Source organism: Chrysochloris asiatica, unplaced genomic scaffold (assembly GCF_000296735.1).
Source record: "Chrysochloris asiatica unplaced genomic scaffold, ChrAsi1.0 scaffold00011, whole genome shotgun sequence".
In the NCBI taxonomy this organism is placed as follows: domain Eukaryota; kingdom Metazoa; phylum Chordata; class Mammalia; order Afrosoricida; family Chrysochloridae; genus Chrysochloris; species Chrysochloris asiatica.
The window spans coordinates 36,763,927-36,789,370 of record NW_006408529.1 but is presented as its reverse complement, the minus strand read 5'-3'; the positions used below and the strand labels follow the sequence as shown (position 1 = coordinate 36,789,370).

Genomic DNA, 25,444 nt, shown 5'->3' with positions numbered 1-25,444 from the left:
GCTGCTAACCTCAAGGTCAGCAGTTTGAAACTACCAGCTGTTCTGCGGGAGAAAGAGGCTTTCTGCTCCCATTAAGATTTATAGCCTTGGAAACCCTATACAGGGTTGCTATGAGTTCAAACAGACTCCACCGCATACCACCACCACCAAGGAGGCCAAACAAACAACAGAAGAGGGAAAAGATGAGGAAGGTAGGCAGGATTGAGTATTTGTTTGGCCAGGGGTAAGTCACACACCATGAAGAGAAAAATCTTCCAAAAGACACAAGGTGTAGCTCCACTGTCTGGGCAGAATCCTAGTGGAAGTAGCATGGGAAGAAAGCGCCAGAAAGCACAGGGAGGAATGGGCTAGCTGACCTGTGGGTCTTTCTCTTCTCCAGTTTCTCTGATAGGAAAGCACGATAAGGTAGCAGCTGGAAAGTTCAGGGACAGCGGGTTTGAGTAAAGTAACACGCAGGGGCCATATTCTCTCTGGGATATCATCTGTTTCCCACTGTTGATAGTTTCCTGTTAGGGAAAGGTTTTTTCTGGTTGGGGCATCCAGCCTGGCTAGGAAGGAAGAGTTCCTGTGGTAAACAGTGTCAGGTTATCCACTAAGAAAGGTAAGCCCAGGCTTACTTGTTCTTATTTACTAATCTCTAGTGAATGATTTCAAATTTTTTCTACATCAAAGATCTGTTTCTCTCTTAACGTCACAGCACCTTTCTACAATACTCAAAGTCTCTTTTCAAATTTACTCAAATTGAGTTGGCCTAGCCAATAATCTTGGCGCTCTGGTATTGCAGTGGTTATGAATTGGGCTGCAAACCTCAAGGCCAGCTGTTCGAAACTACCAGCTGTTCCGTGGGAGAAAGATGAAGCTTTCTGCTCACGTAAAGATTTCCAGCCTTGGAAACCCTGTACAGGATCGCTATGAGTCAGAACCGACTTTACAGCACGTAACCACCACCACCCAATAAGCAAAGTAAGCATGAGTTTACTTGTGTTTAGTTACTAATCTGTAGTGCAGTTTCAATTTTTTTTTTTTTTTAAGCAACACATTAAAGATATGATGGAATCCAAGTGAAAATGAATTGTTTGCTATAGATTATTATTAAGTACTAGTGAGCCCTTATTTACGTTGCTGACTGAGTACTCCGCCCCTGGTGGGGAACACATCCTTGCAGCTCTGGTACAAGCTGTATGGGCCACACTTCTGGATGCAGGGCAGGTGCCTTCACAGCTGGTGGTGTACTCTCATGAGTCCCCCATCTATTTTAACTATCCCTTCAATCTCCCCAACCTCTGCCTTCCATCTGGTTGTAGCTATGAGGATTCTGTGGTCCCATTAATAGAAAATTCCTAACTATGTGAATTATAAAAGATTTGAGGGTAATCCAGCTTAGACATGGGCTTCCAAAATTCAGTTGTTTCTTCAAAAGGCACATGAGAAGCAAACATCCCCCCACCTATCTAGCAAGCATTTACTAAATCCTTACTGTGTGCCAGGCATTTATCTTAGATGAGAGATTACTAGACCCTTTTTACAGATGAGGAAATGGAAGCCCAGAGAAGTTAAGGAACTTAATCAAGACTACAATGCTAGAGTTGGTAGAGTCCATGTTTGACACAAGAAGTTTCCAAGCTTGGACTTTCAACTGCTCAGTTACTGCCCTGGACTCAGATAGGAAACCAGCATCTCGGAGCTTTTCTGAGCTGCTCAAGTCAGCACAGGGCAGACCCCCCAGCCAGCCAGGGAAACAGCCTGCCTCCCTGTCCTACACTCAAGGGAAGCTGGGGCTGTGTGCACAATGTCTGATCTGGCTGCTCCCCGGTCCTCCAAGAAGAGTGAAGCCAGATGCTCCCAATGAACAAAAGGCTTAACAAAATAGGGCACATTCAGCAATGAGAGCACTTTTAAAGGGGTGACCTCTCCTCATAGTCTGACCTTCACAGAGCTGCAGGTATTTTTTTTTAGAGTGAGTGAAAGGTAAATGTCAGAGCACTAAATAGTTTCACTTATGTCTGGAAATCATTTAAAACCTTGGGCCGAAGAGTCCAGAGGCAACTTCTGCAGTTCTTCAGAACGGTCTTCCCAATAGCCTCTAGTGCTGTCTGTTCTGAAGGAAGACAATGTGCCTGAGGACACACAGGCCTCAAGGACAAGGAGGTCAGGGTGAAGAATTGATAGGATATGGGATTTATAGAACAAATCTCCCAACTCTTTTCCTGAAGCCCCTCTTACCCTTTGGGAGGTTGGCCAGAAAGGCCAGATGCTGAAACTGTCTCCCAAGGGTCTCAGGGAGGGCTTTTTAAACAGGCCCCCTTAGGGGACCAACCACCATTATAGCACTGGCTACATCTTTCCTAATAGGAAGCAGAGGCCAATAATAAGAACTTAGGTTCTCCTTCTTTGTGAGTGCTAAATGTACATGGGTAGGATCTATACCCTCCAGGCTGCTGGGAGATGTGCAAGGAGTCATGTGCTCCACTGAATACCATACCCTACTCCATAAAGATACTCTCTAAATATATCCTGAGCAAATATGTTTGTATATTTAGAGACGATATATTTATTGTCTTAATCTCAGTATATCTTAATAGGGTATGGAATAGTGATGCAGGAGATGCTTCATGGAATTTTTAACGATCTCATTTTATTATATAAAGCCCAGTTCTCAGATGAAGCTCACTGCTCATCTGAGGAAACACTTGAATATGGTGCTGACAGGGTAGCTATGAAGTTAAGGCAACTTATACGGACTCGTTGGAGCATCTAGTCCTTCCAAATCTCTCCCCTGCTTGCCTGTATGTCTCTTTTTCCCATGGTCCATTTCTGTATTTATTTTAGGTTTAACCTTTAAAAAATTTTCCAGTATGTCACAAGGAATTCCCATGGGGCATGACTTGCTCCCTGGACGTCTGTGTTATGATTTTAAAATCCCTTTGTTTCCTTTCTGCTGTGTGTTTTACAGATTGCAAATCTAGGTGATACGTTCCAGTCAGAAATTGTATGGCAGCCCTATTAAGAATTCTGAAAGAACTGCTGTTACTCAGGGTAAATGAAGCCTCCAAGGAAAAACTTCAGTTTGACTTACCTGCAAGAGTTTCTGGCCCAAGAGTGTGGCTCTGATGCTGGTAGAAGGTAAACAGCGCTGTGTTTTTAGAATGCAGCAAGAACAGTGCACTTTATTGACTTCCTCAGCAACAAAATTAAGAGCAAAAATGAACCCAGACTAAAAGAGTTGAGAGGTGGGAAGCTGAGGTCCAGGAACAGCTGTATGTTCTCTTAAGAGTTTAACCTTCCTGAAAGCAATATTAAAGGCTTTCTCTCCTCTTCACGGTGACTTACATAATATATGCAATAAATTACAAATACCAATGACCTTGGAAGTAAACAGGATGCTCACGGCTAACGTTAATGACCTTCTCAAAAATCAGATGTTTATTGCACTGAGTTGTTCTTTTATAGTAAGCCAGTTCTTGAGGTTTGTAGTCCAATTATCTTATCCAAATAATTCTTAAAAAGTGGAATTTGATGGCGAATAAGCATCTTCAACTTAGAACTGCGAAAACTGAGGGGGTGCCAGACCAGAGATCGAAGCCGAGGCAGAACTGGAAATGTGACTCAATTGTAACCCCTTTCAATTACAATTTCTGTCTCCTGGGTCCCTCCTTCCTTCGGATCACAATGGGATGACTGGAAAGCACATCTGTTTCTTTCAAACAGCTAGCTAGATACACTGTCCCTACTGAGGTGGGCACTCCTGGTAGATGTGACCTAGGGACACTGGTATGATAATCTTGCAATACGCAGAACCTTTACAAGTTTAAGAAGATAGGAGCAGCAGCAATGAGGACTTGTCTCTGGCGTGGACTCCCCAGGGTGTTGTTTCGGAGTTCTTCTTCCACATGAAATATACTTAGTGTCGCGGGAACCCAGTTTCCCCCAAAAGCTCAGCAGAGGTTCACACCTTTGTTCCAAAATCGCATCACCATGAAAACAAAACGCTGAAGTCTATTTGAGATCATTTTCATTATCATTACAATTTTTATTGAAATCTCTCAAATGTTGCCAAGAAATAGTTTTTGTAAAAGAGGGGAAAATAGCTAACAAGCACATTCAACAAGGGAGCTCCCTCTGCTGGTCTGCAGTAGGTTGATATGTTACAAACACATTCCCAGAGACAAATCTAATTTGCTGGAGAAGCGGACAAAAGACAGGTGTGTTGGGCTTTGCCTCAGGAGAGAAACACTAGAAGAAAAAAAAAATCCATGTCTCAAAACAAAGCACAACATTGCTAAGAAAAGCAAAATTATTTAGAAGTTTCTCCAAAGACATAAGATTTCAGAAACAAAAATGGAATTTAGCCACTAAGGGGAGATGTTCCATTTTGGCCTTCCCACTCTGATCTACCTCCAATTAGTAAAATCCTTCTTAGGCCCTTTGGGTGAAGGTTTAAGTGCAGTTTCCCTTGTCTTTGCCTCCAAGACTCTTCTTAGGGGCTTCCCAGCTAGTTAGAGGAGAAAGATCCAAGGAGTCACTGGAATGAAGTCTTTCCAAAATTTCATTAAAGAGAAAGTCTTTGGTTAGCCAGTCCTACAGAGTAGAAAAAGCAAGGGCTGGGAATCAGGTGACCTGCATATATAGTCATGGTAGAGCCATTTGTAACTTTGGATAACACTTTCCATCTTCTCAGATATGTTTCCTGGTCTGTAAAGTGGGTCAGACCAGCTAATATGAAAAACATCTACCAATTCATTCTATGATTCTCATCCTGAACAGACAGATTGAAATAATATAATTTGTTCTTGAGTCTGAAGTTTATGAAATCCAAGACTGTACAAGGAATATTCCAAGCAAAAAGTGAGGTTGAGCACATGGTTCTAACTTATATTGGATGAGACAGCTCTACAAATCTAGATGTCAGATGTGGCAAAGCCAAGTGGTTCCCCCCAGGATGGGAAAACCTCAAGATCAAGGAAGAAATCAGTGGGGAGTCCCACCATTGGCAATGCACCTCAGGAACTGAAATGGTTAAGTGTATCTAATCTTGACACTGTTTCTCCTCATCTCTTCACAGTTGAAAGGCTTTCTGATTCCTTAGATTCTGTAAGTCATGCTCCCATTGTCCTTAGAATTATGCCTGATTTCATCAATTACATGAGTGAAGCAATGACTAATGACTGAGATTTAGACATGAGATGTCATGTCTAAAAGTCACAGACACATTGTTAATTGGCCACTTCCAACTCTAGATTATCCATGGTAATAGTGAAAGGCTTTCGTTGATTAACCAAAGCCAGGCATAGTCAGAAGACTAAGTAAAACTTGGCACTGCTTCATGTCATTTATTACAATTTGCCTTAATTGCCAATTGATTGGTATTATAAAGATAGTTCCCCACTTAACATGAGTTCAAAGTTACAATTACCTCCCCGTTTATCACTGTATTTTTTGTATAAATTATGGTTAGCAATATGTTACAATGCATAATTTGCTGATGTCATTCTCAGATGCATACTTCACAGATTTGACTTACTCTTCAACAGACTCCCAGATTTATAAAAACACTGATGATACAAGGCAATAATAATGGGCAGGGGAAAAAAGTGTTTCATTTCTGTCAGCATTGACTTAGGTCAGAGTTGTTGAATAATAACTTATACACTGGGGATCACCTATATACACATTATGATAAAAGGACATTGGGCAGTCTAGCAAGAGAACAGGAAAAGAGGAAACATCACTCAGGGAAAGACAGTGGAGAGGGTAACTGGAAACGTCTCTTCCAGTTGCCCCAAGTCACCTACAAAGATATCTCTGGCTCAGCATGGACATACAGGTAACTCAGACAACGTCTACCTTTCAGTTTTATGTTCATCTCTCTTCCCCTTGCTACCTGTCATTGAAGGGGTCTTGAAGCAAAGACATGAGGTGGAAAGAAAAGCAAAAGCTAATCTATGTATTAGGTAATCTGTTTTAGAATAACCCATTTAGCAATGGCTACTTAAATATTTTTCTGTGCCAAATATGCTAACCATTGCCACCATCAAGAATTTTCTTTACAAAGATACTACATTCTACTTCGTTCTCCCAATATGAAGGGTAATCACTGCTGAGGGCCAAGGCACCAAGATATTCTCTTGGATTCTGTCTGCCTTCATTGGACCTGAGAAGCCACGTTGTCTAAGATAGAAGCATTGGCATCTCAGCGAAGGACAATGGGAGGATGCTCAGATGTTCTGTTCAGAAGGGTCTTACTCAATATATAGTATGCTTTGTACAACGTGATAAGAATTTTTTTGTTTTTTAAATCAAAAGGAAGAGTTTCCTACAAAACAGTTTATTTCATTCAGTCTTGTAAATAAACATGAAACCAAATAAAAGACAGAAGTAAGAAAGCCCACCTGTCCAGTCCAACAATTTAAAAAAACTAGGCTTTATGTAGCGATGTTACACATTCAGTAAAACAAAAGAAATCTGTATTTCTTTTTGGGTATTGATCATCACTCTTTGCAGGACAAAGAATGGGTGGTTAATTCCAAAGTTAAATCCTAACAGTTATCACTATTACTCATACAAAAAATAAAGGTAAGAGGAAACGTTTCCTTCAAGGGCAGAGAAAGGGTTAGTAGGTAGGCAGTAATCTTCCTGGAACAGCAAAGGAGGTTGTTTACAAAACTTAGGGTATTCTTATCTAACAAAGAAAGGCAGCCACACCAGTGATCTGCCTTTCTTGACCTGTAATTACATTCTAGACATCATACTATACCTCCTTTTCTTCAGGGTTTCTTAAGAATGGAAAGACACCACTACTCATAATCTTTTCCATAACATACATAAGGTATCATGTAGCTCCAAACTCTCTCCTTTTGTCACCAGATTCTCACAGAAGATAAGAGCAGAAATCTTTCAACACACAGAAACACACACACACAAGACTCTCTCAACACATACAGGGCTTTCCTGCAGCCCTTCCACACAGCAAGGCACACACGTCTACCCTCTGGTGATGCCCTCTGGCTAGCTGGAGCCTGGGAGCCGAAGAAGAGGGAACCTTGCCGGAGAACCTTGTGTGTGATATGATGGTGAGATCATTAAGGAAGAGAGAAGGTGTCATTTGGGGCAAACATCAGGCAGTGGGTGATATCAATGCTCTCAGACGGTCCTCATAAGTCCTGGAGGAGTGTCAGCTTGATTTAGAGGGGGTCATTAATCTCTTGAAGGTGGATCTGTTAGCTGGATAGGTGTTAGTTGTATGGTGTGCTCTGAGGAACCAGGTTTGAAAGGACTGGTGGTGGAGTGAGTGAAGTCGTGGCCGATGGGTATAAATTACCTGGGCATGCAGTGAAGCGGGATAGGTGAAAGCAGGAGGAGGTAGAGCAGGCGCTAACTCCGCTGGGTACAGAGGGTACGGGGCCCACACTTCAGGGCTACTGGGGTAAAGTGCAGGCACTGTGAGCTCATCTGCAAGAAAAGAATAAGGGAGAGTTAGTGGTTACCAGACAGCCGGATTCAATTCAGAAAACAAAACACCAATAACCCCAAGTCCCAATCAATCTCAGAAGTCAAAGGATTTTCCTCCTTTTAATAACCTGTTGGATGTGGTCCCCCAAACTCTAAGTAAGGGAACAGTGAATACAACATAAAAACAGCAACAAGCGTCCTCTGCTGCCTGCCTGGCCTGCTGAGATCTCTGGCCCATGTTCCACTGTGGACGCTATAGCTGGGGGAATCCAAGAACAGTGGGAATTTCCTATACACAGCAACAGAAGAGGTGGCCCCTCAAAGAACACAACCCAAGAGGAAAGACTGGTAGGCAATATCTCACGAGAACTCACTTCAGAGAGTCATTGGGAGAATAAGGCTTTACTGGCAGGACCTTGACAGATCAGAACTCTAAGACCTTTCAGCTTATCAGCATGATTATTACTGACGAATGAATCACAATTATCAAGCATTTTCCATTTACCCCTCAGAAGCACATGGCCAGACAAAGTGGACCACAATGCATTTCTATATTTAAAATTCAGACAATGGTAGTGGAATACCTTGAGTGTCCTGGCTAAAGTTAAGCTCCACAGAGATGGAAACAAGGATGTTGACAATAACTATATTTTCTCGGGGAAACAGAAGGGAGTCATGTTGCCAACTGCCTGGCCTCCTTGTTCCTCATGTAGGTCTGATTCCACTCAGGTGAAGTTGTAGTTTGTCAGATTGACAGGTGAGTGCCTGGGCCTTAGAGTGTCTCAGGAACCAATCCATTGAAAATAACAGCAAACACATGAAGGAGCCGCTCAGAAAGCAAAAATAACACCTGTCAATAAATGGTTATGAATTTGGACATTGGGAAGCAGCAATCAATAGGTGTTTTTTATCACCTGTCAAAGTCTAAAATCAAGTAGGGGTGGGATGTTAAGGAGGACTGCTGAGGGAGCCAGTAAAAGGTGACTGGAGAAAGCCATTAGTGGCGCTGCCGTTCAGGACTGTCTTAATGACATGCAAAGTGCCTGTGACCACGGTCCACTGGGTCTCTTCACTCTGTCTACACAACCTAAGAAGTTGTTCCAGGCCTGTCCCCACATTCTCAAAAGGCCGATTCTGGGCTGGGATTTCAAAACAGAAAACTACTTTGTTGGATATAGTATGGAGATCATTCCACAGAGCCACCAGCAAGTAGCTGAGCCTGCAGGGTGCATGTGAATGTAGCTGAGGCTTTTCAAAGCCAGCCTCCATGGCAAGAGCTGTCAACAGGATATGACTGATAACCATCCATTCCGAGGGAAAGCTGAACTCATTTCTAGATACTAAAAGAGGTTTCCAGAAATGTGGCTCAACACACTGTGGCTGGCTGGCCTTACTTCCCTTCCTCTCTCAGCAAGGCAGTTAGAATTCCCATCTCAGGACTTGGTGATGGGGGTACATCTGCTTGTGTAACTAGGCCGGAGGGGAGGCCAATAGTATCAGTGGACTTTTAAAATGACTTGGTCCACACTACCTACTTCAACTTCATGGGTGTACAGGTGTGTGTAGCCCAAGGCTTAGGAAACTCCTCAGAGGGGTTGAAGGAACACTTACCAGGCCCCCCACATTTCCTGTCATGAAGAGACCATATGATTCCCATTAAAACAGTTCATGTGGGAGCCCAGCTAGTGGAAACTAACTGCTGGCAAAACCAACGTCTCAGATTTAAAACAAACAGCTCTCCTTAGGACTGGCATGCTATTGTTGTTGTTGTTATTTTAGCTACCATGCTATTTTAAGCCATTCTGAGACTTAAAAAAAAAAAAGTCAAAAGAGCCCTCCAAGACTCAGCACATGAATGTTGAGCCCATGCTCGCCAGCCTGCTGCAGCAGTAGACAGACTATAGAAGGGACGTGCCTGGCGTCCAGTGTTCGTGGTCCTCCTGCCTAACAGGAACTGGTTAACTGGAGGAGATGTTACCTCATCTACGGCTGTTTCCTCTAGAAGGGTTTAAAAGTGAAAGGATACAGTGAGTGTAGGTGTTCTTTTAGCTAAAACAACAGAGGGTTTTTCTGATCTTTGTTGTTATGTGCCATGGAGTCGATTCCGACTCATAGCGACCCTGATGTTAGAGAGATAAATAATAAAGAGATAAGACGAAAGTCTGACAGATGTATGCACATTTCCCATTAGATTTATAATGATGCCCAGAGTCCATTCTCTCATTATTTTTGGGTAAAATCTAGTCCAGGATAATAGAGGATAGGTTTCCAAATCCCCTGTATCCAAAGCTGCTGAGTAACACTAAAATCAGGCAGTCAAGCAGACCAAACCAAATCCATTGCCATCTAGTCTAGCTCAACTCATACTGACCCAACGAAGGAATTCTGAGGGAGCTCTGGTAGTGTAGTGGTTACGAGTGGGGCTGCTAACAGTTTCAGGGAACACACATTGAAAACTGGTCTTACAGCTATTCTCTGGAAACAGTTTAGAAAGTAACTTCTCAAAATCTCTTTAAATTTGAGGCGTGGAGGGGCAATAGCAGTCAGAACTAACTGGGAAGAAAGAAGAAAAGTACAATGGAACAATTGGGATGGAATAAATCAGGCTCTCTTGACAAGGACTTCTGTGGGCAGTTACCTTGGAGCCCGAGTGAGTCCTTGAGTGAGCCTCATGATAAAGGACTGTGTGCAGAAAAATCGGATCCAGGAAATACAACAGGTAACTCGATAAGAAGACTGTAAATAAACCCGGTGGCACAGATTATTCCTTCCTCCATGCTCCTACAGACCATCACACTGCCATTGCCTCTCAAACTGTGGTACCCTGACCCCCCTCAGCATTAGCACCACCTAGAAGAGCTAGTTCGAGATGAAAATTCTTGGCTCCACCCCAGACTTAAAAGAATCATTCTGTTGATGTGGTCCAGTTATTTGTGTTTCAGTAAGGTCTCTGGATGATTCTAACGCACCCTCAAGTTGGAAAACTGCTAAGTTATTTATCTTGTCTTTTACTCCTACTGTAAAGTGTTCTGTATTTTCCTTCCAAATAACAGTATTGGTAACATTGTAGTTTGTTAAATTAATGAGTAAGTGAATGGATGCAAATGCAACTGATCAGGAAGCCAAGGCTGTTTTGTCTTGGTCCTATCTGTTGTTGTTGTGAAGTGCCATTGAGGGTCAGTTCCAACTCATACCAGCCCTGTATAGAGTTTCCAAAGAGCAACTGGTGTGTTTGAATTGTTGACCTTGTGGTTCTAAGTCCAGAGCTGATTGTACAGTGCTGCTAAGAAGACAGACAAGTCCTTTCCTTTTGCACCAGAACTGACTACAAGTTTTCTCCCTTTGCTCAGTCTCATGATCATGACATTGAGAGCCCACAGTACACATCAGCATAGAATATGCAACCAGAAGAGCTCAAACTGGAGCATGAAAATGTCCCAAACTCCACCCTCCAATCAACTTGAAAAGAAAGCAGCCTTTGAGTTTAAGTCCAACAAGCTCAGGAAGATCATCTACCTGCCTTTTCATTTTGTATGAGAAAACAAAGATTAAGAAAGGTGACACTTCCAACTTAACATCATACTGAAATGGAGACAAAGAGGAATGACTCTTACATGGTCACAAAAGTTGAGATGGATGATCAGAGTCAAAGACAAGGTCCAAGAACTTCAAACAGTATTTACATTGCCTCTTGGATATTTCTATATTTAGAAATATTCCATGACAACTTAATGCTCAATATGTCCAAAATGAAACACATTGTTCTCCTTGGTTTCAGATTAAGTAAAAGACACCACTCAGTTGTCCAAGCCTGACAGTCACTGGATTCCTGCTCACATTCAACCTTTCACCAAGGCCTTGTTGAACCTACCCCCACATCTACTTTCATCTGAACCACCACTACTAGGTCACTGTAAAGGCCTCCAGGTTTCAAAGTACATAACCCAATCATGTTATATTGTCCTGTTTAAAACCCTGATTCCCTCTTGCTCTCTGAACAGTATCTAAATTGCATGACCTAGAAGAGTCTATGAGATCTGGCCCTTCTTTGTCTGGACCTCTATCTTTCCAGCCTTGGCTCTCACACTTGTTCTACCTCATGGTTGAGATTCAGTTGGTAGGCTGTGTTCTGTTCTCCTTCGATTGTAGGCCTTACACACTCTGTGGGGCATCTTCTCTACCACTCCTTATGCCTTACTCATCCTTCAGAAGCATTAGATGCAACTCCAATGGCATCTGGAGAAAGGGCCCTTCTCTGTGTTCTTCAGCACCTCCTCAACCACAGCAGTCACTGCCAGGGTGTATCAACCATTTCTTGATGCTTAAAAGGGTCACCATGAGTCAGAACCAGCACTCGAACAAAGATCAAAGATACAGCTTTCTGTATGGATTACACTTCAATGTAACAAAAACTGGACTAATAAATAATATCAATATCAAATAAAAGGAGAAAACACTGAAGTTGGCAAAGTTTTCATTTTACTTGGATCCACAATCAACAGTCATGGAAGCAGCAGTCAAGAAATCAAAGCACATTTTACATTAGGCAAATCTGCTGCTAAAGAAGTCTTTCACATGTTCAAGAGCAAAGATGTCACTTTGAGGACTAAGGTTCACCCAGTCTAAGCCATGGTATTTTAAACTGTCTCAAATGCATGCCAAAGCTGGACAAAGGATAAGAAAAGTCCAGAGGAGAATGGATGCATTTGAATATTAAAAGTACCCTGGATTCCAAGAAGAATAAACAAATTTGTTTTGGAAGAAGTACCTCTGGATTGCTCCTGAGAAGCAATGATGGTGAGGCTTCTCTCCTCAGAGTCCTGATGTGGTGCTGTAGGATTAGCATTGGACTGCTAACCACAACGTTGGCAGTTCAAACCAACCAGCCACTCCTTGGAAACCCTATACAGGGTCGCTGTAAGTCAGAACTGACTCTACTGCACTTAACAACAACAATTTTGGACATGTAGTCACGAAGGATCAGTTCCTGGATAAGGATATCATCATGCTTGGTAATGTGGAGGGTCAGTAAAAAGAGGTACACTCCCAATGAGATGGACTGACAGAATGGCAACAACAGTGGGTCCAAACATAATAACAATTGTGAATGGCAGCGAACCTGGCTGTGTTTCATTCTATTGTACATAAGGTGGCTATGAGTCAGAACAGACTCAATAGCACCTAACATAACAATATAACCAGGTTTGCATATCCATTATGATGTTGGATCTTGATTAAAATCTCTTAAGAGAGAAAAGGTAGGCATTAGTATCCCAATTTCACAAATGACAAACCTGAGGTACAGAGATCTTCTTAAGGTCTCACAGTTAACTGATTGTCTGAACTGAGACTAGAACTCAGGTTTCTCATGGTTCAGGGGTCCCTTCCATACATTATCCTGACCTCCCTGTCATCTAGCCTATTCTAACTCATACTGACATAACAGTAGGAGATAATCATATCTTAGACTAATTAACCATGTGAGATCATAAGGGGAGCATCTGTCCAAGGATTATATTCAGAAGAGTTAGGAAAGAAGACGGAAGACAAACAGAAAACAAAGGGAGGAAGTAATCAATGAGATGAAACAAAATGTGTATATGCACTGTTGAATAGTAAACGGATCTGCTCAGTCAATCTTCACCCAATTCACAACAAAATTTTTTTAAAAATAACAAAACAAGAAGTCTATTCAATCTCAAGCATCCTTATAAGGTAGATACTACAAATCATTCTTTCTCATTTTGAAGAGATGACGTGGCAAGGCATGATCTATAATGTGATTCCAAAGCCCATGCTTTTAACCATCATCATCTTTTAAAAAACAAAAACAGACACTAGGACTCCTGGGGTGATGCTGTAGGATCAACACTGAACTGTGAACCACAAGGCTGACAGTTCACACCCACCAGTTGCTCCTTGGAAATTCTATATGGAGTTGATAATGAGTCAGAACCAATGGATGACACTTAACAAAAACAACATAATAATTAGAATCTAGACTCTTAGAAATTCAAATGAGTAAATATGAATGATTACAATTACAAAATAGAAATAGAGTACAAATCAATAAATGTAAAGTTAATTGTGTGTATCATTTCTCACCTTCATGACAAGATGATTTGGGCTCTTTACTCCAACCACTTTACCCTGACAGAACATCCTGCCTCTTTCTGAATCTCTAGTGCACTGACGTAAGTTTCTGTCTGCACATAGAGAATGCACTATGGTTAGACTCTGAGATCATGAGGGTAAATCATAAAGTATTGCTACTAGAACTCCGTTTCATGCATGCATGGGTGCATTCCAAACAAAATGTGTTTAAACATGTCTGTGATTAGTGGATAGCTGCAAACAAGTCTCTCAGCAACATACTTGCCTTGGGTTTCACTGGAAAAACCAAACCCAAAGTCAAAGAGATGATTCCAAGTCAGAGCAACCATGTACCTATACAGAAAGCCTCATCTTTTGCCCACAGAGCAGCTGGTAGCTTTGAACTGCTGATTTTCCAATTAGCAGTGTAAGGTTTAATCTAAAGGGTTGCCTTCCTAAAAAAAAGGGTCCAATCAAAACAGTGACTTCTGAGCTGCTCTATTGGACCAATTAAATTCAAGGAAGAGAGGTCAGCTAAGAAGGTTATGGTGACCTTTGCTGTGATTCTCAAAAGGAAATCTTGATAAATGTTCTCAGATGACACAGGACGATCATGGAAGATTATTAGGAAGAAATTCAGGAAAGTTATATTGATAACTTATTTTTCCTTTCAAAACAATGCATCTGCTTATTCTTTCAGGATAAGCAAGGGCTGTCTTAGAAGAATTTTGTTGGGAACCCTTACCCTGTCCACCCATCATTTTGTTCCCTAAACTAAAAAAAATATTTTAAAAGAACATGATTCAAGTCTCTGGAGGACACCAAAATGTTGTTTTGAGTTGGTGAAAATGGAAGAAAACAGAATTCCTCAGAGAAAGGTTGCTGTTGTTGTTATGTGCCATGGAGTCAGTTTCGACTCATAGCGACCCTGTACAGGGTTTCTGAGGCTGTGGGAGCAGAAAGCCTCATCTTTCTCCTGGCGGAACTGCACTGCTGGTAATTTCAAACTGCTGACCATAAGGTTAGCAGCCTGATTCGTAACCACTACGCTACCAAAGCTCCTTCAGAGAAAGGTTAGAGAGAGAGAAATACCACCTTAGGAACTGCACAGACTTAAGAGATTTTTGTTTTTAATAAAGGTTAAGCAAAAAGACTTTTTATTAAAAAATGTTTTAAATAAAAAGTTGGAAAGCAATATGATTAAAGACTGAAATTTTATTTGTTGAGTATTCTGATAGTATATGCCTAGAAAAAAAAGCAAATATTTACTTTGCACTTACCTGCATCAAATCCTTCACCACATGCATTATGTCTCATTTAATTCGCTTAAATCCTTCTAGACACGAATATTTCCATTTTACAAATGAAAACACTGAAGCAAGAGGGTTTGAGAGACTTGTCCAAGGCTACATAGCTTAGAGGTGTTGGAAGAGTCCACATTGAAGGTATCACTTAATGCCAAACTAAGTTTTCTAATGTAAGAATGCAAATCTTATTTGTAAGCTAAAAATTAATTTAAAAAAAATACTTTAATTAATTTAGGGAGCGTGGTGACTCAATACAATAGGAATTGGACTGTGAACTCAATACAATTAAGAACTGGACCATGGGAGAAAGATGAGGCTTTCTGCGCCCATAAAGATTTAGAGCATTGGAAACCCTACACACAGTGGCTACGAGTGGAATGAACTTAACATCACTGTAAAAACAACAAAATAATTTGACTTAGCTTAAGTGTTGTGGACAAGAAAAACAGACCATATAGTAAGCGGCTGGTGGATTTGAATCGCTGACCTTGCAGCCCAGCACTTATCTTACAGTGCCTATAATCATGTGAATCGGGTAAAGCTTTTAAGACCTTTATTTGCTGATGGGGCAGAACTCAAAATGAGAAGAAACAGCTACAAATATCCAGTAATAACAGGAACATGGAATTATGAAGTTTGAATGAAGGAACATTAGAAGTTGTCAAAAATAAAATGGAATGTATACAGAGACATTCTAGATATTGCTGTTGTTGGTAAGTGCCTTTGAGTCGGTTCTGACCCATTGTGTTCCTATAAAGGGTTTCTGAGGAGCGGTTGGTAAGCTTGAACCGCTGACCTTGTGGTTCAAACCGACCTTGCAGTCCAGTGCATTAGCCCACAGTGCCATTCTAGTCATTAGTGAGCTGAAATGAACTGTACTGGCCATTTTAAATCTGACCATCATATGGTTTACTAAAAGGAAACAACAAATTGAACAGAAATGACATCACATTCATCATCAAAAGAACTGTTCAACACCTATCTTGAAGTACAATGATGTCTGTGATATGGTAACATCCATATGCATTCAAGGAAGACCAGTTAATGTCACTGTTATTCAAGTGTACATACCAACTTAAAGTCAGTGACAAGGAAACTGAAGAATTCTACCAACTTCTTCAGTTGAAATTGATTAAAAAAAAAAAAAATGCAACCAAAACACATTGATAATTAATGATGATAGGTATAAGGTTGGAAACAAAGAGGAAAGGTGTAAAATATGGCCTTGGATATACAAATGATCCTGGAGATCGCTTGACTTAATTTTGTAAGACCAATGACTTATTCATTGCAAATACATTTCTTAAACACCATAAAAGTTGACTACACGCATGGGCCTCTCCAGATGAATATGCAGGAATCAAATTGACTACACTTAGCAAGAGCAGCAACTCTATCCTGGTAGCACAGTAGTTAAGCAAAGGGATGATGCTAAATGAAAGGCTAGTTGGCACTTCAAACCCTCTAGCCACTGGGAGACCTATGAGGCTCTGTTTGCTCGTATGAGAGATTTACAGTCTTGGACTTATGGTATGAATTTGGATTCTGAGTTCAGACTCTAATCTTATCGCAGCTTGGTCAATGTAATTAATGCCTTTAATAAACATTTAGCCAAGTACCTACACTGTGGGTAAGACACTGGGTGAATATCATCACTTCTTATTCCCCTACCTAAATCTGGGGCAGTAATGCTGAGACACAGAGGGCCCTGATCACTTGTAAACGTAATTCCTATGTAATTGAATGCATATTGGTGATCCTGGGGAGGGAGGGAGGGGGAAAACATAAACTATTTAAAAAAATAATTTGGAAATGAATTTATCCTTAATTTCATAGTGGCAGGGTGTGTGATTTGTTATATGGAAAATATTTGAAGGATTGTAAACACTTGAGAAAATCAGAAAATAGTTACTGAAAAGGATTGGAACAAGAGGAGAACAAAAGACCTGTATTATACCAGGCAATCTCAGAAATGTATATCCTACGGTAGTGAAGGAATCCTGGCGTGGTGCTGTGGGTTAATGGGCTGGACTGCAACATCAGTGGTTCAAGTCCACCAGCTGTTCCCTGGAAACAGGTTCGCTATGAGTCAGAAGTGACTCGACAACACTTAACAACAACAGCAGTGAAAAGGAGCTCTGGTGGTGCAATGGATAAGGTGTTCAGCTGCTAACTGAAAGGTCAGCAGCCTGAACACACTAGCTGCTCCGCTGGAGAAACATGTGTCAGTGTGTTTCCTTAGAAACATTACGGGCAGCACTGCAGAGTTGCACTGAGATGGAATCGACTGTTGATTTGATGCCAGTGGATTTGGTATTGTTTCTTTGGTAGTGAGAAATGACTCAGAACTTCACCTGCAAGTCTAGCCCGTCTCTCCACTGTAAGGTCCTTTAGTTATGAATGTTGGCAGCTGCTCAATCTTGTGAAAGCCATCTCACTGAGCCTCAATTTCTTGAGATACAAATGTAAAGCTAAAAACAAAAATCCAGGCAAATAATAAAAATTAGATGAAAAGCTAAAGCGCATATTGAGAGTACAGAGTCCTTACGTGGCACAACTGGTATACATTGGACTGTTACCACAAGGGTTGGTGGTTCAAATCCACTCAGTGGTAACAAGAGAGAAAGTCCTGGTGAACTGTTTCTGTTAAGATTACAGACAAGAACACTGTATGGAACAGTTCCAGTCCATCATACCTGGCACCATCATGAATCAGAATCAACTGGGTGGCAAATAACAACAGCAAAGTAAGTGCATATCATTAGTTAACAACAATAATAAACACCAATATAGTAAAGGGGGTGGTGGTGGTGGTAGATGTGTGCCATGGAGTCAGTTCTGACTCATAGTGACCCTATATAAGGTTTCGGAGGCTGTAAATCTTTACGGAACCAGAAAGCCTCATCTTTCTCCTGCGGAGCGGATGGTAGATGCGAACTGCTGATTTTATTGTTAGCAGCCCAGTTTGTTATCCTCCATACTAATAGAGGTCCTTTCTGTAAAGATTACAGCCCTGAAAGTGTATGGGGCAATGATATTCTGTCCTTTAGGGTCACTATGAGTAGGAATTGACAGTAACTGGTAGGCTACAAGAAACCTAGCCTTACAAGATAATTCCTTAGTTCATGAAATTTTCTGAGGCCTGTACCTGCTTGGAGAAGACTATAGGGAGTGGTGCTCTGGAATGTATGCCTTCAACCACTTCTGTTCAACTCTGTTTCTTCCTCATTCTTTTGTGCTTTAGATTTACTGTAAAACATTTTTTAAAACACACACACACACAAAACCTAGGACTAAGATGATGATGATATGGCATTACAGGATAAGCACTAGACTGCTAACTGCAAGGTCAGTGGTTCAAACCCACCGGCTTCCCTAGGAAACCCAATACTAGGTCACTATGAGTCGGAACCAACTGGATGGCACTTAACAACAAGTTCATGGTAACTAGAAGACAAAACTTAGTTAAGTAGATAGGATTTTGCTTTTTCAAATAAGCACAAAGCTTTTTTCTTTAAAAGAAATCTCACTGCCCCACAGGTTGCCAAGGGAATCCGATCAGTTCATGAAACAAAGCTGGCCAAGTACCTTTGGAGACTCTGACCTCCACGTCCATGCCACGGGACTGCAGTCACAGAGCAGCATCAGGTGTCTGTACTTCAGCCCCAGGCCAGCCATACTTGAAGCCATGCTTTTGCCCTTACCCTTTTGTTTCATAAAATCAGAAAAGATTCAACCACAACCATAACAAAAGATCTAGGTTTTAATTGTGCAGGAGGTTAATCGTCACAATGTTGACTCTACAGTAAGATAAACAGTGAAAACTTGGCAAATGCTAACGTAAACAACTCCCCCCTCTCACTCTCTCATTCCTGAGGATTGCACTCATTCTTGGGAAGTGAACAACAGGCAGAGTTAGTATAAGAGAACAGGGCAGGCTACTCGGCTTAGAAGCACTGTGACACCAAAAGAAAGCTGCAGAGGTTCAGGCTAACTGAGTTGTTTCATTTGTGGTAATAGTACGTAATTCTATCTCATGAAGATCTTGGGTCTGTGATGAACTCCTTTAAAAGGTTACTGGCTAGTCCACTCAATCTTTTCCTAGTTTCGGTTCTAATATGTAAAACTAGAGGAGAGCTAAGCTGGAACCACTGCTTTCTGGGGTTTCTTTATCTCTCCAGAGCTGGGTACCAGTGCAGGTGAGCTCCCCCATCAGTCTAGAAGAGGAAGCTGGTTAAGCATTATGAAGATGGGCATAAGAGGCTTAGATAAGAGGGAATGAGTGGAAAAAACCTAACTGTGCACATTTAAGGACTGGTTAAATAATCATAAAGTGGCACATTAGCATGGCTAATGATGATGATGTAGACACGTGTATTTACAGATATGGAAAGATATGCACAAAACAAAGTTAGTAGTACTCATCACCATGCACACACATTTTGCATGAGGTATTGGCATAATGCTTTGGTGAACAGACCTGGTCTCAAGCTCCTGGCTCTGTCACTTCACAATGGTGTGACTTTGGGCAAGTTACTTTACCTCATTACAGCCAATGTTCCTCATGTGAAAACTATTCCAAAAGAAAGCAGTGCATTTCTCATACTTTATTAAATTAAATGAGATAATGTAAAGCACTTAGAAAATGCCCCCCTGTGACATGACATGATACTACTGCAGTGATCTCTGGGTAGTGGATTTTACTAATACTTTATTTTTTCTTCTTAGACAAAAGAATACTTTTTCTAAAGTATTTTTCTAAAGTATAAAGCTCTTTCTTAGAAGCAAGAATACTTTATGGTTCTTACTTAGAAAGTAGAATCTTTCTAAGTCTCTACAATGACTGTGTATTATTAAAAACAAAGAGACATAAAGTACACTGCCCATTTGGGGCATGGAAGTAAAAATGAGAACATATATTCCTTCAAATGTTGTGAAAAGAAACATGAAAGAACAGAATAAAACCATAGATTTCCATACTTGTCTTGTTAAATTTCATGTCAGCAGGTATATATGGAGTCCTGGAATGGCACTGAGGGTTAACGGACCGGACTGAAAGGTCAGTTTGAACAGCAAGGTCAACAGTTCATGTTCACCAGCTGCTCCTCAGAAACGACAGTATTTAACAACAAACACTATTTCTATGACAATACCATTGAAGGGTAGGTATTAAAATCTGAGAAAAGGGTTAGACATGTTTAGTAACTTGCCCCAAGTCACATCACTGTATTTCGAAACTCAGTTCTGCCTCACTCTTATAACCACCACAAAGTGCTAGGACAACATGATTTTCTCTGTAACGTGGGGAAATATCTAGTCTTGAGTTATGTGACTCCATCCTGGGGTGGTCCTCAGCTATGTTGTAATATACATGCTGGTTCAAACTTGGATTGTCTTTGAACCCCAGGTGGTCATCTTACCAACTGTGACTTTGGCACATTTTTTAAAAACTGTGCGTTTGAGTCCTTATTAGTAAAATAAGGGTAATACTTGTATTTACGTAATATGTTGTTGCAGGGATTAAATGAAGTAACAATTATAAAGACAGCAGAAAACCTTGAATGAATAGCAGCTGCTATTACTATTATTATTATTTTAAGATTCACGTACTGAAAATGCCCCAAGGGCAAATATGATTTACTTCTTGACCCCAGGCTTTACCACATCTCAGAACCTAATGACTCACCAGGGTAAACCAACTATTTAACAGAAAAGCTTCTGGCTGCTCATCTGGAGCCCATCAGACAAACATTCTGCAGGGTTTTCCCATCCTACATGTCTTCATGCAATATCCATTCACCCCTCTTCTTCAGTCTTGCCACCATTAAAATCTCACAGCTAATCATCAACGAAAGATGGAAAAACACAGGGAGCAAAGTTCTACTGCAGTGGCTGTTTCAGCAACACCCCACGCAAAGAAGGTCCATCATTAAACAAAGACTTGTAGAGAATCCACTGCGGTCATGATGACGATGAATCAATGGTCAAGGGGACTGCGGCTGTTCCCTCTCAACTGATCTCTCCCCATCTCTTCTCAGAGCTAAAGCTACCCCAGTTCCAACATCCTTTTCTCACAACAATTCCTTGTCCCAATCTTTCAATCATTTTCCTTGTGCTGGATTCTCTCCAAATTTTCTCTTTCTCACACAGTGCTGAGGCCCAGTACAGGATGCAGGGGCTGGGAACAGTCTGGTAAACGGATCATAAAGCCCACAGCACATACAGTGTGGGGCTGGGAGGGTAAGTTATGGAACGATCGGGCTGTGTATGTAACCAGTGGCTGCGGGCCAGCAAGTGTGTGACGTGAGGGTAGTTTACAAATGTCTCTGAGGGAACAGAAAGAGTTTGGAGAGCTGTCCCTGGGCTTTTAATAGGAATTGATGAACAGAGACGAGAATGGAAAGCTTAGTTCAGAAACCTGGAGACTTGGTAGCGGGAAGAACAAACCTCATCCAGGGAGGCTGGGAGACCCCAGAAAAGGCTTCTTGGGGTAGCTGTGTACTCATGGCTAGGGTAAGGAAAGCTTTCATGGTGTGGCGACTCCACACTGGCTCCGAGGGTGGTTCCTTCTGTTAATTCCTCTGTCTCTGCTGCAAATATAGAACAAGAAGCCTGCCTATGGATTTACAACATAAGATTTTGTCCATAAGTTATTTTTCTCAGGGTGTATTTCTTTCCCACACTAGGATGTATCTTCAAATGAGAATCCAGTCCAAAGGGGCAAATGAAGCTGGGAATAAACAGAGGTGGGGAGAGGACTGCAAAGTTTCCTTAAGAGTATGTTATCAGAAAAACGGGCTAACATGTCCTTTTAAGGATGGAGTTACAGAGCGCATGCTATCTGAATCATCAAGCTTGGCACTTTCGGTGATGTATTTTTAATCATTCTCTTAAATTTTTTGGATGAGAAACTATCAACAATAAAGCATTATCTCCTTTAGGGCCCAATGCTGGGTTCTCTCTGATAATGTAATTTTTCTCCGTCTTGGTGGTGGTGGTTATGTACCGTGGAGTCGGTTCTGACTCTTAACGACCCTGTACAGGGTTTCCAAGGCTGTAAATCTTTACGGGAGCAGAAAGCCTCATTTTTCTCCTGTGGAACGGCTGATAGTTTTGAACTGCTAAGCTTAAGGTTCACAGCCCAATTTGTACATACTATGCAACCAGAGCTCCTTAATTCTTCTTCTTAAAGATCTCTAATAGCTTTCAATTACCTAGGAATCAGGAGCTAATTATGTAGCAAATTTTCCATTTTCTCTTTTGTGTCCAAATTCACCACATGCCTTCATAGCTCACCTGTTGTTGTTGTGTACCGTGGAGTTGGTTCCAACTCAGAGTGACCATGCACAGGGTTTCCGAGACTGTAAATCTTTACGGGGGCAGAAAGCCTCATCTTTCTTCTGTGGAACTGCTGGTAGTTTCAAATTGCTGACCGTAAGGTTAGCAGCCTGATTCATAACCACTATGCTACCAGAGCTCCTTTAGCTTACTTGTAGCTGGGTAAACCTGCTCTCCATCATGTCTGGATGACAATTTGTCTACAGCAACGGTTAAAAACATCAACTCATCATAATCCCCACAACATGTATGCGTCAATAGTCAACTTCAGGGTTTCCCAGCCTTCAAAAGTTAAAATAAAATTCTTGTGTAAGACATGCCACTGTCTTACACAAGGAACTTACTTTACACCTACTATCCAATTTCTATTCTTATTGTCTGTCTTCTTTCCCGCAATAAAACAAAGATCCTTAAGATTTTTATCACCCTTTCTTTAGGAGGAAAGTTATCTTTTCGTCCCAATAACTTTTCTATAAATAAGAAAATATGCTCTTCCCAGGCACAAGAAATTACTTTTATCTCATTTTTTCTAGGGTGTGGTGTTGAAGAACAAGCACTGGACTGGACTGTGAACCACAAGATCAGCAGTTCAAACCCACCAGCTGCTCCGTGGAAACCCTACATAGGTTCACTATGATTCAGAGATGACTCAACAGAACTGACAGCATGATAATGCCCTTAAAAACCTAGATTCTGAAGGGTACATGTAAAAGTGGGATTAGACTTGTTCCATTAGGCCCAGGGAGTGAAAAATAGGTCAGTGATGAGAGGTTCTAGGATATATAGGTTTTGGCCAGTTAGTAGCAACCTACTAAGTGCCTGTACTAAAAAGAGGAAAATGTAGAGAAAGTAACTTACGATAGCAATACAATATATAACGGGGCATCTCGAATTGAATAAATAATGCTCTATAGTAACAAGCAACCAAGTAGGGCAACTCACTCACCTTTCAGAGTCCAACAAGGCCTCCATAAGTGGAGTCAGTTAATGTGACTTTTGAAGGACAAGCAGCTAATTTGCAAAGGGAGCAAATTTATGACCAAGTAACTGAACAATAACAAGGGCATGCTAAGCAAAAGGCTCAGAGACAAAGAGGGCATGTTGATTTGTTGCTCTATAAACTCCCAAGAGGTGAGTATTGCTGGATTTCAGCTTCTGAGGAGTCCAGTGGCTGGGGAGGCGAAGCAGGTGTACAGATCAAAAAGGGTCTGCATGAAACGATATACGATAGAATGAATGTAAAACTATATAGAATGAATGTAAAACTAATGTTCTCCCATGTAAACTTTCACATAATTTGCAATAAAACATTAAAAAAAAAAAAAAAGGGGGGGAGTCCTGCATGAAAGCTAAATTGGTGCCTTTTTTCAGAGGGCCGTGGAGCTCTTCTTATGCCATCAAGGAACAACAGAGTTTCATGGAAAGGAAGTGGTATCATAATTGCAGCTATTCTGGGATGTAAGTGGATCACATATTTTAAAAATAAATGAACACCTTCACAACAAGAGTGTGTAGGTATTCACGGAAGAACCAGTTAAGGCATGGTTTAGAAGGCCAAATGGAGAGGCTATGACAGGACACAGGTAGGGACTCTGCTGGTTTACTCTGAGACCAGTAACCTGACTGGAGTTAAGGTCTGTGTCCCATCAAAACACACCTCAAGGACTTTGCATTTTCCTGAACCAGCTCCTCACTGGTTACTCCTTAGAGAAGTAACACAATTCCTTCTAGAAATAAGTCTGGTGTTTTCATGTGATGGTTTGTATTATGGCTCCAGAATGGTAAGTCTGAAAGGACATCAGTGATGTTTGTTTGCCATATCAGGTAGCACTTAAAATATATAAATAAGAAGATGTAAAAGAAGACAAAACAGAAAAAAAATTAATTTCCATAGGATTATTGTAGTTTCTCTCTCTCTTTTTTTTTGGAGAGGGATAGAGGAGACAGGGAAAAGGGTCAAGTGAAAAAAAACCAGTTCTTTATTTTAAAACATGTTTTAAAAGAATCACATATTTTCCAATTTGAATATCTTTTTCAGCATTTGTTGATATCAGAAAGTAGGTCTTGGGAGAGGCCAATATACTATATTTTTCAAAGATCACTTAGATTTAAACTAAAAGTGGGAGAATGCTAATTGCTAAAATTTAGATTCCTCATTAAATTTTTACATTCAAACCTTGGCTCAACCTTTGAGAAGTTAACTATTTGCCAAATGTCAAATTAAATTGCTATTTTAGGAAAAGAACTTAAACAAATTTGAGAAACATTTAGTATGTAATAAAATAGCTTTAGAAATACCTTTTAATGACAAGGTTTATCAAACACATCTAGATTAAATTTCTTCATAAATATAGTTATAAATTTAGATACAAGTGCTAGGAAAACTGGTATGTTTAGGCAAAATGAAAGACTAACTTGGAATGTTCCCATAGGATCCCAGCTTGGATACTTTTTAGAGTGCTAATAATGGTCTTTAAAGGGCATGAGAGAAGGTGCTATAAAAAAAAGGGGTCATGCTGGCAAAGTCTAAGATGAAAATTCTAAAGCCACAAATGTGGTAAAACGTATGATTTGAAAAATACAATCAATACGAAAGAAACTGGGGAATCACTTTAGTGATGGAACTGCTTTGTTTCTTGCAAGGTGTCTAAGACATTAAAGAAAGGAAACAACTTTCTTTAATGTCTTAGACACCTTGCAATCTTCATTTCTTCCGTTCTATTATTTCTCAGAAAGGAAGATTAGCAATTACTTGGGATTGTGATCACAAAAGGAGTACTGGTGTAGTGCTGTAGGTTGGTGACTCAAACCCACCAGCCATTCCTTGGAAGCCTTATTATACAGGGTCACTACGAGTTGGTACTTAACAATAACAAAAACAACAACATGGTCAAAGAAAGTAGCCCTGGTGGCATAGTAGTTTAAGCCAAACTGGTGCTTTACACTAGATTGTGTCAAGACTCACATACACGACTTCTAGGTAATGAACTGAATTAAGGAAATTGGTATAACCTTGTTATTGTTGTGAAGTGCCATCAAGTCTGTACCAACCCATAGTGACCTTACAGCAGAACGAAACACTGCCCGATCCTGGGCTAACCTCACTATTGTTGATACACTTGAGACCATCGATGCTGCCACTTGGCCAATTCATCTTATTGGGGTCCTTCCTCTTTTTCGCTGACCCTTCACCTTACCAAACATGATATCCTTCTCCAGTGACTGGTCCCTCCTGACAATATGTTCAAAGTATATAA

At 40.9% G+C, this 25,444-nt stretch overlaps 1 protein-coding gene across 3 annotated transcripts in view; it reads right to left on the bottom strand.

Annotated features, from left to right (window-relative positions):
- Positions 1 to 25,444, bottom strand: part of RBPMS (RNA binding protein with multiple splicing) — a 205,852-nt gene that overhangs the window by 9,450 nt on the left and 170,958 nt on the right. The window contains exons 6-7 of one of the 3 annotated variants that reach the window (XM_006834492.1): positions 7,319 to 7,449; positions 4,021 to 4,233 (exon numbers count right to left, since the gene is read on the bottom strand). In XM_006834492.1, the coding sequence (XP_006834555.1) occupies positions 4,102 to 4,233; positions 7,319 to 7,449 (263 nt within the window). In that variant the 3' untranslated portion in view covers positions 4,021 to 4,101. Of the gene's footprint in view, positions 1 to 4,020; positions 4,234 to 7,171; positions 7,450 to 25,444 lie in introns of those variants that run through there. The other 2 variants (XM_006834493.1, XM_006834491.1) reach the window with 2 other exon arrangements.